The sequence below is a fragment of the Opisthocomus hoazin genome, chromosome 7, assembly GCF_030867145.1.
Source record: "Opisthocomus hoazin isolate bOpiHoa1 chromosome 7, bOpiHoa1.hap1, whole genome shotgun sequence".
In the NCBI taxonomy this organism is placed as follows: Eukaryota; Metazoa; Chordata; class Aves; order Opisthocomiformes; family Opisthocomidae; genus Opisthocomus; species Opisthocomus hoazin.
In genome coordinates, this window is record NC_134420.1 from 31968663 (window position 1) to 31988603 (window position 19941).

At 41.6% G+C, this 19941-nt stretch overlaps 1 protein-coding gene across 2 annotated transcripts in view; it reads left to right on the forward strand.

Moving 5' to 3' along the window:
• Nucleotides 1-19941, forward strand: part of LOC104328175 (cytosolic phospholipase A2 beta) — a 56399-nt gene that overhangs the window by 31463 nt on the left and 4995 nt on the right. Inside the window, exons 6-20 of one of the 2 annotated variants that reach the window (XM_075427394.1) lie at nucleotides 1983-2041; nucleotides 3850-3892; nucleotides 5122-5185; nucleotides 5554-5681; nucleotides 5808-5918; nucleotides 6971-7008; nucleotides 7917-8052; nucleotides 9044-9180; nucleotides 9437-9659; nucleotides 10259-10376; nucleotides 11429-11566; nucleotides 12763-12867; nucleotides 13450-13635; nucleotides 16506-16672; nucleotides 17215-17401. In XM_075427394.1, coding sequence (XP_075283509.1) covers nucleotides 1983-2041; nucleotides 3850-3892; nucleotides 5122-5185; nucleotides 5554-5681; nucleotides 5808-5918; nucleotides 6971-7008; nucleotides 7917-8052; nucleotides 9044-9180; nucleotides 9437-9659; nucleotides 10259-10376; nucleotides 11429-11566; nucleotides 12763-12867; nucleotides 13450-13635; nucleotides 16506-16672; nucleotides 17215-17401 — 1840 coding nt within the window. The remainder of the gene's footprint in view (nucleotides 1-1982; nucleotides 2042-3849; nucleotides 3893-5121; nucleotides 5186-5553; nucleotides 5682-5807; nucleotides 5919-6970; nucleotides 7009-7916; nucleotides 8053-9043; nucleotides 9181-9436; nucleotides 9660-10258; nucleotides 10377-11428; nucleotides 11567-12762; nucleotides 12868-13449; nucleotides 13636-16505; nucleotides 16673-17214; nucleotides 17402-19941) is intronic. The other variant, XM_075427395.1, reaches the window with a different exon arrangement.

Sequence of the window (19941 nt, forward strand, 5' to 3'; positions counted from 1 at the left end):
TCAGAGCAGCCCTAAGGAGAAGGACTTGGGAGTGTTGATTGATGAGAAGCTCAACATAACCCAGCAATATGTGCTCACAGCCCAGAAGGACAACTGCATCCTGGGCTGCATCAAAAGGAGCATGGCCAGCAGGTCGAGGAAGGTGATTCTGCCCCTCTACTCTGCTGTGGTGAGACCCCACCTGGAGTCCTGTGTCCAGCTCTGGAGCCCTCAGCACAGGAAAGACATGGACTTGTTGGAGCGGGTCCAGAGGAGGGCCACAAAAATGGTCAAAGGGCTGGAGCACCTCTCCTATGAAGAAAGGCTGAGAGAGTTGGGGCTGTTCAGCCTGGAGAAGAGAAGGCTCCGGGGAGACCTTATGGCAGGTTTCTAGTCCCTGAAGGGGGCTGACAAGAAAGCCAGAGAGAGATTTTTTCAAGGGCATGTAATGATAGGACAAGGCGTAATGGCTTTAAACTGAGAGAGGGTAGATTTAGATTAGATAGAAGGAAGAAATTCTTTACTATGGGGGCGGTGAGGCACTGGCACAGATTGCCCAGAGAAGCTGTGGCTGCCCCCTCCCTGGCAGTGTTCAAGGCCAGGTTGGATGGGGCTTTGAGCAGCCTGGTCTGGTGGAAGATGTCCCTGCCCATGACAGAGGGTTGGAACTAGATGATCTTTAAGGTGCTTTCCAACTCAAACCATTCTATGATTCTTTCAGGCTTTTGCTGTTGGTGTTCATGCTGGGTTTCCTAGATGATTCAGATTTCTGTAGCCCATAGTAGAGAGACGCCTGTTCTGCTGACATCTTTGGTATTCTGTTGAGGAGCCCATGAAAGAGAGTTGTCCGGAGAACAAAGCAGGGATAGGTCTGTGACAACTCCTGGGCTTGTGTGAGCTGTGGCTGAGGTATCGCTACACGCTCATTGCAGGAAGGAGACCCTCCATATGCAAAAGAACAGCTACTTCCCAAAAGCTGAAAGCTGTTAACATGGATCTTCCTTGTGACTCTGCAGGCTGGTGCCATGCTCTGCCTGGCAGTGGTTGAGTCACTGGGAAACATGATAATTCAATAACCACTTCAATCCAAAGTGCTCTTGCCTGCTACATCTTTTCTGGATTCAGTGTGAACGTGATTTAAATGGTTTGTACATGGAAATGACACTGGCATTAGTCACATTTGTTGCTGGTCTTCAATGCCTTTCCCTCGTGCACACCATCTTTGCAGAAAGCCATGACGTTTCTGTTTCAGTCAGGATTTCCCTCTCTGATTGTGTCTTTGGAAATATGTATGGAATCATAGAATCATAGGTTGGAAAAGACCACTAAGATCATTAAGTCCAACCATCCACCCAACAACACCATCCCTACTAAACCCCATCTCGAAGTGCCACATCTACATGTTTTTTGAACACCTCCAGGCATGGTGACTCCACCACCTTCCTGGACAGCCTGTTCCAATGTCTGACCACTCTTTCAGTAAAAACATTTTTCCTAATATCTAGTCTAAACCTCCGCTCATGCAACTTGAGGCCATTGCCTCTTATCTTATCGCTAGTTACCTGGGAGAAGAGACCAACACTTGCCTCACTATGACCTCCTTTCAGGTAGTTGTTAGAGAGCAATAAGGTCCCCCCTCAGTCTCCTCTTCTCCAGACTAAACAGCCCCAGTTCCTTCAGTCGCTCCTTGTAAGACTTGTTCTCTAGACCCCTCACCAGCCTCGTCGCCCTTCTTTGGACATGCTCCAGCAACTCAGTGTCCTTCTTGTAGTGAGGGGCCCAATTCTACACATCCCACAATGGGAGAATATTAATCTTCTGTGCCTTTCATAAAGCTGTGGTTTCCACTGCAATCTCAGCTTTGGAAAGAGGTAACACACAGCTTTTTTGGTAACATTAGCAGAAGAGAAGTCAGCCATGGAAGTGCTTTTTAGGTGTGTCTATACTGCCAAATTCTTGCAGCCTCCAATAATACATATTTTTTTTTACTCTTTTCTTTTTAGAGAGAGAGGTGCACTAAGAAATGGGAAAGTCTGGAAGTGGAATTCTGGATGGAAAGAATGTAAGTAAAATTCCAAAGATGAAAAGTATAACTCTGGCAGGGAGTAATAATATCTCAGAGAAAGAAGAACTTCTTCTAACTCTTCCTCCCAGCAGTCAGCCGAAACTACAGTTTCAAACTTTTTTTAACTTGACTTCCCCAGCTAATTCTGCTTTTCAGTGTATTTCACACAAATTGTACCTTCTGTTCGACATGTATATCCGGATTGTGGAAATATAGTAACACTGACATCATATGATAACTTGTACACAAGATAAATGTGAAACTTAAGAGGTGCTCTTCAAGTTGTTAATATTAATAGAACAATGCCTAGAACACTGTGGTGTTTCTAAAAGACCAGAAAACTTGTCTTGTATTATACATGAAATCATGTATAATCTTGTATTAAACATGAAATCATGTATAATCTTGTATTATACACGAAATATGCGCAGAGTTATGTAGACAGTATTAGAAAAGTCACTCTTTAGGCGATAGCTTAGTTAAACTGAAAAAACATACAATCAACAAATAATAAAATTAAGACCATCTCCCTCAAACTGGTAATCAACATTGTATGGAGGAGAACAAATCCATAAGATAAACTTTATCACTCTTTTAAATACTATCACAAGTTTGGTTGGAAAAAAACCCTAAACTACACATTCTGGCATATTCAAGCTTAGCATTACTAAAGAAGGCATACAGTGAAGACTGACTAACTGCATGATTAAAAGAAGGAACTGTAAATACGGCTTCTTACTCATAAGCATGGAAAAGCTACAGAAGGAAATCATTGGTGTTTCTGGTTATTTTCTCCCACAAACTTGAAAATAAGAGAATCTATTTAATTGATCTATGAGAGATACCTTAAGAGACAGTGTAAGCATCTCCTGCAAATGTGAAAGCAGTCATAGCCAGACATATAAAAAGGACAGAATGAGATGCAGTGCTTGGAAACTGGACTGAGTAGATTCAGACTAGAAATAAGAAGAACATGTCTCACCATTCAAGTTATAAGGCATGTGGGGGATTCTCCATCCTTGGAAGTCAAACCTAGTTATTTACATTTAAATACATTCTACAGCTGCAATAGAAGTTTTAAGGCTGGAAGTGGTGCTTGGTAAAATACCCTGGACTTTGCAGAAAGTCAAATACATACTACATAACTTTAATGATTCTTTCAGATATGTGAAAGCACTTATGAATGTGTGTAACCTAGTGATGTTGGAGTATTGACCTTAATGAGAGATGCTGTTAGTAGACTCTGGTGAGGTTACTCATAGTATTAAATAGCTACATCCATTCAGTGACATAGGTCTTGCAAGGTAAAATGTCTGGGACAAAGACTTTCTATTATTTACCTCTGTGTTTTCCAGTCACACCTATAGCACAGTGGGAGCTAATTCTTATTTGCTGTTCGTTTGTGATCAATTGTAAATTATAATCTGGAATAGTCAGAAATGTCTTTCCTAATACGCATTTGCAGAAGACATTAAAGTAGTCTTTGCTTTCCGCAAGTCATATGGTCATTTGTTAATAGCAGGATATGATTCCACATAGACCAATATGTCTTTGTTCTGCTCTATCTTAACATATAGTTTTAAGCACTGGTATTTTTGTGGGCTGTCCTGCCTTTCTTCTTGTTTGGCTACTACATTTTTGTTTGCGTGCTTAGCAGGTGATCATGTATTATACCTTTTAAAAAACAAATTTTCACACACTGTATTCAATTTAAGCAGGAAAGGTCATAAAACTACTATTTAAAAAAAACCCACCAGATACCCACACAGTTTTTATTTGCTTGCTTTTTGATTCTGTCGTTTCAGTCCTGGCCCTCCAGAGCACCTCATTACCAATGATGTCCTAGTGGTAAGGTTCACATATGAATTTAGCTTGGAGTGACTTTTCCTTCATTTTAATTCTTTCCTCTTGCCCCCAGCCATCTGCCATTTTATAGAGAGACCAGAAACTACCATGATAGATAAGAGCATGATGTGCATTATAAAGTGAAAGATGTAGGATGATTCCCCATTCGTTATGGTTTGACTGTTGCCGTCCCCATGCAAAAACAGAAGCTCTTTCTTGAAGGCCTTCAGGTATTACACATGCCAGTATTTTGTCCAGATCTGGTTTGGTAATGTTGCAGAACCCCATATTTTTTGGTTTTCAAAGTGAAAACTGCTTGTGTTTCATGTAATACAGTATGGCACTTGGCAAGAAAAACACAGGTTATAAAAGGGATGAGTCTATAGAAGGCAACAGTAAGTATTCGATGTGCTTATGACTGGAAGGTTATCTAATGTAACAGCTTTTTGGGAAATGAGTTTTTAAATAAAGAGTTATTTTAGTCATTGAAATGTAGAGTCCTTTTCTGGTATTAGACAGCATGCGGTACATCATTACCTATCTCCTTGGGCTGGCCCAGCAGCTAAGGAGTACAAAGTACTTTGTGCTGACCACTCCAAGCCTTTGCATGATTTCCAGATGCTAGCCTTTAATACCCCTGAGGCAAAGTAACACATATTCTGTTCTTTACCGCTTATTTTCTGTGTGAGGTGTAAGAGCTGTAATGATTGGCATGCGTTGTTCCTGAAATGGCTTGGAAAACTGTCCTGGCATGAGTTATTAAAGGTGAACTGGAATGACTAAGGTGGAGGGTAGGGTGGAATAAATCTGTGATCTCCCTACATCAGGACCAGCAAGAAGATGCCTTGTAGACACATCACTGCCACAATACACAGAAACTCATCATCAGGTGTATTCCCCCACCCTTCCTAAATAATTATCAGATGTACGTGTAGCCATATGGACAACAGTGTGTTGTACAGTTCCCTGATTTTGGGATAACTTGGATCGGTATAACCACTTCTGGCAATGCACCACTGCATGGACAAGCTAGTTCTGAAGCAGTGTAACTGGGCTACCGTCCTGGGATAATGAGCTCTGAATTTACTCTTGTGCAACTGGATTGCTTCCAGCACTGAGACTAGCTTAGTTGTCTCTATATTATATGTAATGGTTGACTGCATGACGTCTTGTTGCTTGCTGCAAAGGTGGCATTTGCTATCTTCACACTTTTCCACTCCTATCTTTTACAGTCCCGTGAAGTTTGCTGCTTGAAAGTGCAAGTGGACATTAATGAAAGCAGAAAATATTTGAGAGGTATGCTGATTTCTCTGTGAAGCAAGGACATGACCAAATTGACCTTATCATAGTCATTAGGATACAGAGATGACTAAGAATTTTCTGAAGACTCCCATTGTAATACTGATCTCTGTGTTTTCCTTGAAGCTATCAGGTTTGGACATAGTAAACTTTGCTGGTGGAAATGTGAGAGAGTGCTGCTCTGGGAGCACTCCAGGCTATGGGGTAAAGGCAGGAGTACCAGTTCCTGTGCTGTAGGAGTCTTGCCAGTGTGGCAGCTTACGGAGGAGTTACCATAAGAAGGACTCCAGCAGAAAGTTTGCCAACTTTGTTAGCTATTTGCCTGAACAGCGGTGTTATTCTCTAAACAAATCTGTTTTCACTAGAGGGTGTAAATCTTGTGCTTACGGTGCCTGCATCTCATGAGGGAACACAGAAAACGACAGAGGACAGAGATACTTTCTACTTCCATTGCGTGAAGGCTTGGGAGCCAGTTCTAAAAGTCAGGCTGCAGGTAATGGGCGCTGTACAATATCACCGTTCGTACTGCTTGCTTATTTCCAGTGTCACCAAAACAGTAAAGAACAGGATTGTTTCTGTTCTGGGAATAAAAAAACCCCTTGTTTTTTGTTCTCTGTAGAAAGTTTCTGATAAGGAAGATGTCAACAGCAATTTAAGTGACACCTTAACAGTACCAATGAAATTTCTCCCTGTTGGACATACAGTGAAAGTAACCCTCCCTGTAAGACGTGTAAGTGCTTCACCATTTAAATGATCTTTTGGAGAGAAGAGTAGAGTAAGCCTCAGTATTTAACACCAAAGCATTATAAAAAAAAATCAATTAGTAAGTCTGAGTGACAAGTTCGTGCAAATACAAGTTTTCTGTGAAAAAGGTTAGTTTTCTCAGAGAAATATCAATTTTCTGTCAATAAGATTAATAACTGGGAATTCATACTGGCCAGTTTTATATGCATTTCTGACAAACCTCTGCTGTGCTTACACAGTTAAAGGACAATATTCAATATCCCTAGCAAGGCTTTAGGATGCCCCACTGATCTTTGTCAAGCCTGGGTGGCTAGTTCAGTCTTTATACCTAAATTTTAGAAGGCTAAAGTTAGATGAATTGAACCTTACCCTCGGAGAACAATTCTATCACATTCTTCTATGTGTACAGTCATGAGGGTAACTGGTGGACAGATACAACTCTAAGTTGCTTTAAAAGCAGTAGTAACGCTGCTGTGTGGCCAGATGAATCTGTTAACAGTAGCCAGACTTTGCAGGAAGTGAGAGGCAAAAATAGGAGGAGGAGAATTTCTCAGCAGCCTTTCCCATAGAGAGAAGGGAGAATGAATGTCTGTTTCACCACTGGTGATTCCCCACCTCTCTATTTGGACTCTCCTTTACCTCTAGTAGGTAGCTTTTTGGAAGGATGTGGTGACTTGTGTTTCCTATTCTATCGCTGTCTTTATCTGGCTGCTGTACTTCATCCTCAAGAACAGGAGGATGGCAATGTGATACTGCTGCTGGATTAGGATGGTTCATGGAGGTATATTCACAGTGAGGAAGAGATGCTGTTTCACAGCCCATTCATCTAGCCATTTCAGCTCCTCCTGCCTCTTTTGCTTCTCTGTACAATATGTTTAGTGTTTAGTTGCTTTGCTTCTCTTTGCTGCTAGTGTTTTCCAAAAAAACATATGCAGGGTGGTAGTGGTGGGGCATTCCAGGAGGCACTGAAGATCTGGATTTCAAAACTTCTCTTTTTCCCAGTCATTCACGTTCCTGCTCTTGTTTCTTTGTTTACAGAATGTGCCACTGCAGTTGTACCTCCAGCTAGATGATTGGTAAGAGGACTGCCTTTTTCTCTAAAGGTTTTATTGCTCTTTGAACTGTGAATTCCAGAACAGAGTATCCTTTATTTAGATAAAAGGAATGCACAAGACGGGGCAAAATATGACAATAGTGAAGTCACCATTAAAGAGTCACCACAACAGATCAAAGTTAAATGTCCTTGGGGCAAAAGAGTCACGCCAAGATGAAAAACAAAAATTATGAGGATTTGAAACAGTGAGAAACTTAGTCACCGAGTGTCCTCTGCGTCGAAGAACCAAAGACTGAGATTGGAGGCTTCTTCAAAAGGGACGCAGAAGCCGGAAGAAGGCAGAGGGGAAAGGGAATTTGAAATAAGCAAGACATCCAGAGTCCATACATTACTCAAACCACACAGCTATTCTTAAGAAAATAGATTTGTGGCTCTGGTGATATCAACAGAAATAAGCACAAGCTAGGGAAGATGAAATGTTACACCCTAAAATGAGACAGAAAACTAATAGACAGACAACAAATAAACAAAATTATTTTAATCTCTTTTTCATTTTAATATGTATGAAACTGTGGTACAAATCCCCATGGAAGACCTGGTTAGGCTTAAGTCACTCCTTGCTCAGACAAGATATGAAGCAGAAATAGAAAAGATTCAGCTTACAAAGCTACTGAAAGACACAGAGAAGCCTTTCTTTTTTCATATTTGCTATCCTTTGCTGGCAGTAAAACTCACACTGAAACACCAGAAAAAAAAGAGACCACACAGAAGCAAAGCAGTTGATTCCTTTGAAACTGGAAGTGTATTTCTGTCTCTAAATCTGAACAGTGAATCATTATTTTTTATGATATTCGGTAGACTGCAGTTGCTGAAAATAGATCCATATACATATACACCAATCCTGTGCCTCTGGATTTATTTATGTTTCAGCACAGAAAAACTAGATGTGCGCTTAGGGTATGATCTGTGCCGAGAAGAGCAAGAATTCTTGCACAAAAGGAGGAGAGTGGTTGCCAGTGCCCTGAAAAGGGTTCTTCATCTGGAAAGAGATCTACATGGACACGAGGTCTGTGAGTTGGAATCCAACCACTGGTTGTGGGTCTATTGAATTAGGATTGACACAGCTCTCCACAAAAATTCTAGTAGTTTTTGCATGTTGATGACAAATGCATTGATTTGAATGGCATCAGAACAGAAATTCTCAGTGTGGGATACCCCATACTCATCTAAAATTTCAGTTCAGCTATTTATGCCTCCATTCTTTTCAATGGGTCAAATTCCCAAGGACATAATATACCACTCTTCAAAGCCAGAGTTTCCAACAGTGTGATGCAGCAGATCAGCAAGATATGAGGCATTGGTACATTGTATTAGACACAGCCTAGCCAGACAACCCAAACCAAGTAGGAAAACAGGAGTATTTGAAATTCGCCTCATGTAGATATTTATGAAATCATCGTGATTTCCCTTCTCTAGCCTTACCTTTTTTTCATTTTCAGAACACTTTTCAGAAAGAGGCAAAATTCTTTAGGGTGAAGAAAGACTATTTTATAACAAGCTCCAGCTGAAGTATGTTTTGTTGCCAAGATCCAGGGTGAATTTTGAAGTGAACATTTATTTTCTTGCTGGAATTACATTTGTTAAATGGATGCGGTCCAAATAATCATTTTGTTTGTTTAATATATTTTTTCTGAACTCTGCTCAGGACTTCACTGAATCCATTCTTAATTAGATTTATTGCATTTTTTGTTATTTATAATAAAATGATATTATTATCTGTTATTAATCATTGCAATTCCAATAATAAAAAACAAAGTGAGGGAGGAATGAAGGTTAGAATCAATCACTGCATGTTCAAACACATCCAAGCTTTGGGGTTAAGGGAACCCACTGAGTATCTGGAGGTTAATTTAAATAAGGTACTGATGAAGGCTGGCTGAATATTGATTTAATTTCATTGTCTTCCAATGAAGTCTGCTGAGGAAATTATAAGAGCTGTAATTAGACTTTTCCAAGTATGTGAGTAACTTTTTGAAGATATATTATGTTTTGAACAGGTCCCAGTAATAGCTGTTATGGCAACAGGTGGAGGCCTCAGAGCAATGTCAGCTATGTATGGCCACCTCTTAGCTCTTCAGAAGCTAAATCTGTTGGACTGTGTTACATATCTCACTGGGGCTTCTGGCTCGACATGGTGCGTATAGAAAATGAGATTTGTATTTGAAAGACTGTGACACTACCTTTCCACACAGTGAGAGAGATGCATCTCTGTCTTACATTGTTAATAAGTGAACGTAATTCCCTGGTAAAGCTATTACTGTTAGTTCTCGATCATAATTTCGGTTTAGGTTTACTGATTCTCTTCTTTGATGAAAGCAGCTGGGTAAATGTAGTGATTTTCCAAAATCATTCAAATAAATGGATGACTTTCTCACATTTCTGTTCTTTAGGACCCTAGCAGACCTGTATGAGCATGCCGACTGGTCACAGAAGACTCTGGAGGGGCCGCTTAAGGCAGTAAAAGAACAAGTGACAAAATGCAAGCTCAACCTTATGTCTATAGACCATCTGAAGTATTATCACAAGGAACTAGCTGAAAGGGCAAAAGCAGGACATGTGTCATCTTTTACAACTCTGTGGTCACTTGTTCAGGAAATGTTCTTACATGAACGGGTATGTACATGGTCCTGCCACACATCTGGGAAACATCCACTCATTTTCTTTAGCGCTTTACTCTTTGAGGGCATGATGTAATGTGTGGATCAAATCCAAAGTGACTGAGGCATCCCAGTGTTTTGTAAACAATGACAGAGGATCTTATAGCCAGGATTTTCCAGGGCAGCTAATGGTTTGAAGGTGCCTCTGTATTAGGGTGCCCAACAGCTAGCAACTTCAGCAGACAAACTTTCAGAAAGAACTGTGCAATCCCCCCTGAACAGTCAGGTCTTTTAAAGTCTGTTTGCAGTTGGACATTTAGGAGCTAGACTAATTTGTTCTCATGTGAGCATTGGTTTCAGCCTTAGTAAAGATCTGTGGGATGCAGGCAATCAAGGCACTTAGATATTAGTGAAGAGCTTACTATGTATCAAACAGGCAACCAGGGAGGAAAGTGCAGGAACACGAAGGAAGAGGTCTTTCATAAAAATGTGACTCACAGATTACTCTGGATTGTAAAACGTCTGTTGCATATCTGTACCCAGGTAGATTGTGTCAGTGTTTTTGCCTTATCCTCTTCCAGAGGTTCACTGTGACTTTTTAATCTCTTTGGTTAGCCAAGAAAGTACAAACTCACAGACCAGCGCAAGGCATTGGAGTATGGACAAAACCCCTTGCCCTTCTATGCAGTCCTCAATGTGAAAGAGGAAAAGTTCGGTACTTTCAAATTTAGAGGTGAGTATTCCTAGGGTTTCTACTGACTTTCAGTAGAGACTCAAGAGAATTTGGAGGGAGGGTGCTTGTGTGTGGAGAATAAAAGGGGAATACATCTGTTGCTTGCCCTGGCTCCATATTCATCTTTCAATAAAATGTTTGTCTTTTTTTGCGAACTGCTGGATATTGATTAGAAAGAGCAGATCTGCTTGATAACATCCTCAGGCACAAACAGGGCATTTGTGAAGATCTGGGCTGAAGTTCTAGTTTTGCCCCAGACGTTGTGAGTTAGTGAGGGAAAATCATGTGATCTTTTTCTGCCTCAGTTCCTCACCTGTGAAATGGTTTTGATGGTTCCTTAGTTTGTAGAGGTGCTGTGAAATGTAATTGTCACTTCCCTAAATACTGCACTGATGAGGGTATGAAAACAGAGTGGGGTATGATTGCTATGATGGGTGTGATATGACACCCTTTAAATGGACACAGGCTACATTCAACAAAAGGTATTAAAATGAGCAGATACTGGAAAGAAAAAAAACAGTGCTTACGTTTGGTTAAGTTTATAGCTATTCTTCTACTGCTATACCTGTACGGGACAGCTTGGGTCAGGAAACTGCATGGGCATGCCCACACTGTGATACTTTCTAGTTTGGAGCTGATGTGTCTTCAGGCTGCTTTGTTGTATCGTGTAGACTGACAGGTTTGTGTTAGTAGAGGTTTCATGCCGGTCATTCCTTGCAGGTTGGATCACGCTTGCATGTTATACATTTGATGCTTTTGATTTACAGAGGCAAGTGGGATCCCAGAATCTTTCTATAGAAAAACAAATCTAAGCTTTTGAAGCTAATGTTAGACTCTTTCTGAGGTGAAAAACCTAGTTCCTTTTGTATGCAAATTATCTCTCAGTTTTTATGGAACTAGACAGTGTAGTTTGCAATACAAAGCTACCGATAGTACAGAGCTGCTGAGACAAGCAAGATCCATGGAGCTTGTGGATAGCGTGATCCACAGGGGAAGGTTTTGTTTTCTTATTTTTGTCACTCTAAACATGCCATGTGTCAATTCTTTTGTAGAGTGGACGAACTTCTCTCCTTACGAGGTGGCCATACCAAAATATGGAGCCTCCATTCCTTCAGAATATTTTGACAGTGAGTTCTTCATGGGAAGGCGAGTGAAGAAGCTGCCAGAATCTCGGATCTGCTATCTGGAAGGTGACCTAGCAGTGCAATATAGTTAATCACAGCATGGTAGAAAGCATGGTGCTAGCTAGCCATTGGTCTGTGTACAACACTCTTTGTCAGCAGGTCTGCTCTAGGTCTTGATTCAATGGGCTTTTTACCTCTTTTGCACACCGCTGCTCTTTCCTGCTGTCCTCCCTTTTAACTTGGTCAGATTTGGGAAAGTTGCAGCATGCGAAGTTCCCCTTCCCATTTTCTGAACCAAAGAAGAAGGTGAAGAAGGCAGGTTGGGGAAATAATAAGCCTTTCTTCCCTGACCAGTCATCAACTCTTCAACATCGTCAACTGTATTTCTAGGCAATGCATTGCTGCGGTGGAATTGGAAGGAGCTGAAAATAAAATATAACTCATCTAAAACAACCCACAAAGGTGACAACCAGCTGAGCTTTGTGGGTTGAGAATGATGTCACTAATCTTCCCCACCCATAAGGATGAAGGAAGCCCTTTTAACCTCCATCAGCTGTTTTGAGTGGCTGTATGGCCTTGAAAGGCAAAGAAAAGGGGAAAAGCAGCTAGTCAGAGGAATCCATCTGCACCAGGCAGATTTTAAATCCTTGTCAGAATTTTAGCTTTTGATACCAAAAACAGGGGTCCAGTGGAGACAAAAATCGTATTTCTTTCACTGTGAAATCTGCGAGAGTTTGAATTTGTTCTTCATGTGAGTACCTGGCATGGGGCTTAATGACAAAGGATAATTCTTTCTTTTCCAAAAGCAAACTCACATATGGAGCCAATTCTATTTTGATCCTGGACCAGCTGAACTCCACAGAAATAAAACATGCCTGAAAGGAAAAAATGGGTCTTAGATCAATTCAAATAATAAATCTGTTTAAAGAAGGGCTTTATGCTTGTACGGCTTCACTGTGCTTTCAAAGCCTGCTTTCTTTCACAAGTATAAAGTAAACACTCTGAAAGATCATTTGGGTGACTGATGCCTTGTATTTTGTTACCCTTTACTATATGGTGAATGATCTGTGTGTAGTTATCTCTTGAGAAAGAACACTGAAGTGGTGACACCATCATGTTTGAACTCTGTGAGACCTACTGCTTAAGCTGTGTCATGACAGCACAAGTTTGTGTGGGCCAATAATATGTAGCATGGATGCTTGTAATAGTCAGTAGTTAACATGTGGTGGTGCAGTATTTTTCCCATGTGGTTTGACTTGCAGGTCTTTGGACAAACATCTTTACTAGGAATTTGCTGGATGGCTTGTACTGGTCCTCAAATTCAAATGAATTCTGGGAACGATGGGCAAAAGATATGGTAGATATAGGTAAGAGTTTCAAAATTAGTATTTATTTTTGATTAGACAGTGCTTCCTATTCAAGAGAGGATTAAGAAAGATACACTATTGCTACTGTTTGTGAATAATCTCTCATGTCGTCTCCATAAGTTGCTATATGTTGCTTTGCCTCACTGTGGATCTTCCAGCATGATTTTCACCTGTATCAGAATGATCACTGTGTGATGTTTTAAATTTATTTTATTTTATTTTATTTGAATTTTTAATTCAGAGACATACTTCATGCTAGTTACAAATGTTTTTCGTTTAAAATTTGCTCATGGTCTGTTAAATGACTCCTCCCATGACTGCAAATGAGGAGGGTAGCATTTAGTAGTAGGCAAAAGTACAAAACCAGTGTGTCATTTGAAAGAGTAAAAGACAAAAGCCGTGCTTGCTTTAAACAAAACCAAATATCTCTTTGTTTAAATGGAATTGGCTATGTGCATATGTTTTCAAGCAGCCTGCAAGAAACAAGGACCCACAGGAAGACAGCAAGGACAGGTAGCCAGAAAAGCTGCTCAGCAGAACAGATTGACGATGGTTTTTCTCACAGTTCCTTCTCTATTTCAGAAAAACATTCCCCTGAGGATGATGTCACTGTCATCGAGCCTCCATCTTGTTTGTCAGGGAAGTTGTATGAAATGTTTCAGGACATTATGACCAAGCGTCCACTACTGGGAAAGTCTCATAACTTCCTGAGAGGCTTAGAATTTCATAAGGACTATAGCCATCAGAAAAAATTTATTGAATGGAAAGGTAACTGCAACAAAGAGTTAGCTGCACTGTGCAGGTAACATCTCAGATTTTTTTTTTTTTGTCTTTGGAGATTTCACGTTTAGAGATATTTTCTCAGGGTTTGGAAATCTGTTGAGATGGTACAATGTTCATGGTGTCTGTTTCTTTAGGGTAACAGGTTAAAATGAACTAGTCCATGGGTCACTCTTCTCCTGAAGATATTTGTAACTTGCATCAAAGCATGCTTTTCTACAGGCATTTTGTCATTCTGCATAGGTACAGTAGTCAAAAGATTCAGGAAGGGTAGAATCTTTTGAGGTCAAGAAACAAAGGTAACACTGGAAGCATGAAATAGCAGGTTATTTTGTGGATCAGATGAAGGAAAGGACTGGCTGCAAGCATGTGGTTGCCCACATGTGTGGTGTTTCTACTTGACGTTTTATCCATCCAGAGACCTCTCTTTAACGTTTCAGAAACAGAAATACCAAGATCCAACAACAGAAAGTTAAAACCACGTAGGTTTAGATTGTATATATTAAAGAAAGAGAATGTGTAAACTTGATGTATAAATTAAACAGAGGTTTTCTATGGCCTGTGCTCTGCAGGCAGGCAAAGTAAACAGTCATAATAGCTTTACCTGAAAATCTATGAAACAATCTGTGAAATGACAGCAGGGTGATGGAGCTGAGGTTTTGTGCTTCACAAATCTTCCTGTAGTCCCAGAGTCCTTGTTTATTCCATGAGAAGGTAAGCAGTGTGGGAGGACTCCACACTATTAAGGTTAATTGGATTTCAGCAAGGAAACACATTTTCTCTGCCTCCTCTGAGTCCTTCTCTTTGGCAGCTTGTGTTTTCTCTCTGCTGTTTCATGCAAGTTCTGCCACTTTTTGTCCCTGGCTGCCATCGCTACATGGTTTGCTGATGATGGCAAGAGATGGTGGAGCCTTTTTGTGCATGAAGGCAGAGACCACAGTGTGCTAAATACTTTTGAAATGTTCAGTAAGCAAAAAGTCCAGGTCCTAAAAGAGTCTGCTCTAAGAAAACAAGTGAGAGAAGGAGAAAACAAGTAACATAAGCAGGGTGGGTGAGAGAAGGGGCAAGCGAGTAGCTAAAGAAGGTGGATGAAGGATAAAATTGTCAGTCAGTAAATGTTAAAAAAAAATTTTGCTCACATTTGCTGACTAGCAATTTTGTAAAGGCAAATGGGTAGGAACAGATTTCAAGGAGGATTTGGAGGAAGAGAGCACAGGCACTAAAGACTACTTCAGGGTAGATATTCTATGAACAAAGTAAAATAAGTGGAAAGCATGAAGTCTGGAGTGGGAAAAGGGAAACTCAAATTCTGGAGTAGGAAAAATTAGCATATTTTGTATCCTCTTTTGGCTGCCTGCATGAGACCAAGCTAAAGCCAAGTATGGATCCATCTATAGGAGCAAGACAAGATGCCAGCTCTGAGTAGAAATGATAGTCTCGTGGTAGGTGAAGTCTCCGGAAGGTAGCTGTGTTTTAAAGGCTTCCCTGCAGCTCAGGTTATCTATCTGACACATTAAAACAAGACTTTAAATGCTATATGAAAAGCCTAATTTTCATAGTGATAAATCTGAGAACTCAAAGCCTGCAATTAGTGCAATGCATTTACAGCAGGGTTCATGCTTTCAAGGGAATTTGTGAGGCAGGACTTCTTTAAAGTCCCTTTCTGGGTGTGGGATGGAAGAAAAGACTCTCCCAGGGAAATGCCTACTTCTGATTCACATATCCAGCCATGAATAAATGCTGCACAGTTCCATCTCCATTATAAGACAATAGAGGTAATGGAATTTCAACTGAAATGTTCACCAGGCCAAATAAAACTAAAAAGTACGCTCTGTTTCTTCTGTGAGGGACTGCAAGCAAATGTCTGTCATTACAGCAGAATCTGTGAATTCCCAGCAGCTGTGAATGCTAAAAGAAGCAAATAATATTATAAAGACCTGACAGTGAGGGAATGGAAAAAAATATGAGTTATTGCTTCAAGCTGCTGTCAAACATTCCATGCTATGGAACAGGCTGGATTTATTCTGCGCAGTTTAAATCAACACTACAGAATGAGGCCAAGGAGGCAGAAAGACTGAAAGAAGTGAAATGCTGGAACTTACCTGCAATATTTCTGTGATCAACAGTTTCTTAGAATAAGAAAGCACAAGTGATTTAAGGCTCCAGGAGTCTGCTCTGGACTTTGCTACCTCATTTTGCGAACTTGAGGAACACTTCTAAGCCGTTATTTTGATATTTAAAACCATGGAAAAAAGTTTCTTATTCTGTGGGACTAGAAACGGTACCAGAGGAACAGTAGTGGGCTCGCTGTCTACAGGGCAGGCTGGTGCAGTTGCTAGCAGAGAAATAAGAGTCTCACTATCATCAACTGGCTTTAGATCTCCACTTGCCAGTTGGTACAGTCCTCTTTTGGCTCCTTTTGGCATTAATGTAAGGATATGATAAAATACAAAATACTGTTTGATTTGTTGCTACACTGTGAAATTGCTTTTGTTGATTGCATATTTCCTGCTTCTTAGGAGAAAAAAAAAATCAGGTAAATCTGTATTCTGTGACAAATCACTCCCCAGAGCAGCTGTGAGACCAGTGGAGTCTGTGTCTCACCTGCCCTCTGCCTAGCTGTCTCATGGCCTGCCTTTGTGAGTGTGCCTGCAGGACTGTGGTGACAGGCCAGATGTGCGCAGATGTGCAGTTGGGAGGCCGTGCTCCTGGGGCCATGTTTGTGGGCTCACATTATGGAGGGAGGTGAGCCTGGTCTTGAGGGCAACCGCGGGGCTACCCTTAAGATGCAGCACAGACAGAATTACTGAATTCTTTCCTACCAATGCTCCACTAACTATATGCAAAATGTTTTTTAGACACTGTGCTGGACTCTTTCCCTAACAGTCTGACACCGCTGCAGAAGTATCTTTGCCTGATAGATGTTGGCTATTTCATCAACACCAGTGGTGCAGCACTTTTCAAGCCAGAGAGGAATGTAGATGTCATTATCTCCCTTGACTATGGTTTGGGAAATGTGTTCAAGGTGAGAAGATTAACATGCTCTGCTCCTTGCAGCCCTGGTGAAACTATCCTTGTGTTATTAAAGCTTTTAAGTAAGTGGCTGTCTAAGTCTTGATCATATACTCAAGAGCAAACCAGTCACCATATCTTGGAGGGGGAAAGAAACTTCCTTCAAGACCAGAATTATAGAAACTGTTAGGCTCTTTTCTCTGTAGTGGATCACAGCATACACTTCCCAGGATCCTCAGGGAATTGCCGTAACAACTGGTTGCTGGAGACATGACCTTGATCTCTCCTGGTCTGTCCTCATGATAAATTCTAAGTGAGGCTTTTGGTCATTCCCTCTAGCTGTAAAAAACATTATAGGGTAATAAGAAGCATCTTCTGACTTGTGGTGAGTGGTGGCAGAAAGTAGCATTATATTGTGGCTCCTTTGGACTACACATTCATCGCAGAATGATTCTAGGGACTGAATTAAGTTGCCATAATATTTCTATGACACCTCAGTAAACCTGATTCTTGTCTTATTGTTAGCATTAAGGCAATGACATTCTGTGTCCACAGCAATTAGAGATGACATACAAATATTGCAAGATACAAAAAATCCCATTCCCCAAAGTGGAGCTAAGTAAAGAAGAAGAGAAGAACCCGAAGGAATGTTACGTGTTTTTGGATGCAGAGGACCCCAGAGCACCCATAGTAATCCATTTCCCCCTGGTGAATGACACCTTTAAGGAATTCAAGGAGCCTGGTAAGTTCTGTCAACAAAATTATGCTTTCTAATTGAGTTCGGGCCATTTGTCTTTCCATAGCATGGATCTTATTTTTCCTTTGTAGCAACAATTTTAAGTGAGGGTACAGCCTTTGTGTGGGTGAGACCATCCTGTCTCCTACCCATCACAATAATACGTGTCTATTTGCCTCTTCCATTGGGCTATAAATGAGCATGCCCACTGATCTGTCAGGCCAGGTTTAGGCTATGGGATTCAGCTCAAAGCACACGAGTTTCCACCATGGCATGGTAAAGGAGAAGGAGGTGTCAACTCTTCTCCTGTTAATCTAATTATGTTCGCCTTCCCACCAAAACCAGGATTATATTCCCCATATACTAAGTGAAACTGTATCTCTCACCCAGTAAATCATGACGCAACAGAGGCAGCTGAGGCAGATCCATGTCTCTGCTGATTAGCCTCCACGTACTGCTCAAGAGGCAGGTTAGGAAACCACAGCAGGCTTAGTGATGTTGAGTGAGACACAGGACAGAATAAGGCTCTAAGGCAAAACTCACACTGCAGGGCGTACTGGAGAAGACAGCACCTGCAATGGTAAGATGTTGGGGAAAAGGTAGGGCCAGAATTCGTCCTTGATCTAGAAGAGACTGTGAGGACATTTGCCAACTGATTCTCCCTCACCTTCCCCCTGTCAGTTTAAGACCTAGGAGTAATCAAGCAGGCTGGGCACTGGTTGCTTCTCCCACACTCTCATGACTTTGGCCAACCACCGTTTAGATGGAGAGAATTAGCAAGTCTCTCCAGCAATAATAATAATGATGTTTGTGGCCCAAGAGTCAGAGCAGAAGGAATGGGCACACAGCTGCTGACAGCTGGATCAAGCTGTTGTGAACATGTTCAGAAAAATAAATAGTAGGAGGTGTAGGGAATGCAATGTTTAGCTGGCATAAGGGTAAGAAGCATAGAAGTTACTGATAGTCCTGCCTTGGCCTAGCCATTAGATGGTGTTGGTACAAGCATTGTGGCAGAAGGACACTGCTCACTTTACTACAAGACAGTAAACAGAAGGAGCTGCCAGAAAAGCTGTGAGTCTGTGGTGTGCACAAGGGAAAGCCTGTGTTAGCTCACGAAGGGTCTTGTCCCACACTTGCTAAAGAGCTTTTCACATGGGTTTGGCAGCCCTGTGCACATGATGAACAGACAGCAAGACCCTCAGTTTCCCAGGGAACAAGGCTCATAACCTTCCTCCTTTTCTCCAGGGAATTCCACAACAGACATGGCTTTGCTGTGGGCACATATACACAGTTGGGTTGGTTCTGTGTGGGGGCCCAGCAGGTCCTGTGCAGTATGCTCTGCCCTCAGCTGTTTTCTTTGAATGCAGGCGTGAAGCAGCAAAGGCCATGTTAGACCAAGAGAGCCTCAGCATCGACTAGGTTTTACCAACAGCTTGTGAGATACTCTGCAACATCAGACAGGCAGTGCCTTGTTGGTGCCTCTGCCATCTGACTTCCTTAACCCAAGACCTTGCTCTGTGCTGGAACCCTTACAGCAACAAACCCTGAGGTATCTCACACGCCACCTTTGGAGTTGTCAGGCCATGGGGTACTGCTGCTCTCCCTCGCTACTGCTTACGCAGCAGACAAAGCATTCATTCTCCTTCCAGCTTTACCCAAAATTATATCGTGGTACTGGGACCACAGCAAAATGGACGTCTCTGAGGGAACATTTGGAGTAGGTTATGAACAGCAACAAAAGAAGTGAAGTAAAGCTCCTTTTCTGCGCTGATGTTCACCAATGCTCAGAGAATATGTGCAGTAATAGATACACCAATAAAATCATGTTTAGAAATACTATGGATGAACAGAGGAGACAAGCAGCAAAGGGAACTAGGCTTGTTCCCTTGAAGATGGTCCAAATGGCGATGCGCAGTGAGATATGGCCATTGAGCAGTGCCTAGCAGGTAAAACAGGCAAGAGTTGAGGAGTCTCGCTGAATGAAATATGGATGAAATTATGCAGAGCAAAGCACCTGCTGCAGTCTCGCAGCACTCCAGGCCCAAATTCGTGAGCTGTGACGCTCACCTGCGTGTCTCTGAGCAGCCGGTGATTCATCAATCAAGCTGACAGCCAGCCAGTGACGTGGGTGGTTGGGGGAGAAGGGGCCTTGGCAACATGCTTAAGTGGATTTCAAGTTTAACAGTGGAGCTTTTCAATGCTAGATGGCCGAGAGACACCTTGTGGAATGTCGGTTCTTATTTTTCTTGCTTTTAACTATTTAAATTCTAGAAAAGAGACCCAGCTTGTGAAGTGCCCATTTACGATGCAACTGTAGACTTTGCTTTTGTGTGCTTGAGGCAGATGCAGCTGTATCTGGATGTCGATAGCACAGATAATATGGCTCTCTGAATACTGGGAGGCTCAATGCAGCAAAACTTGGACATTTTTAATACAGCCACTTCTAGTGACAGCCTGTGCCCACCAGCCTGAGATCACACTGCCCGGAAACCTCTAGGTTAGACTAAAACCTGCTATGTCTCAAGCCAAATTGATGTGTCATTTCC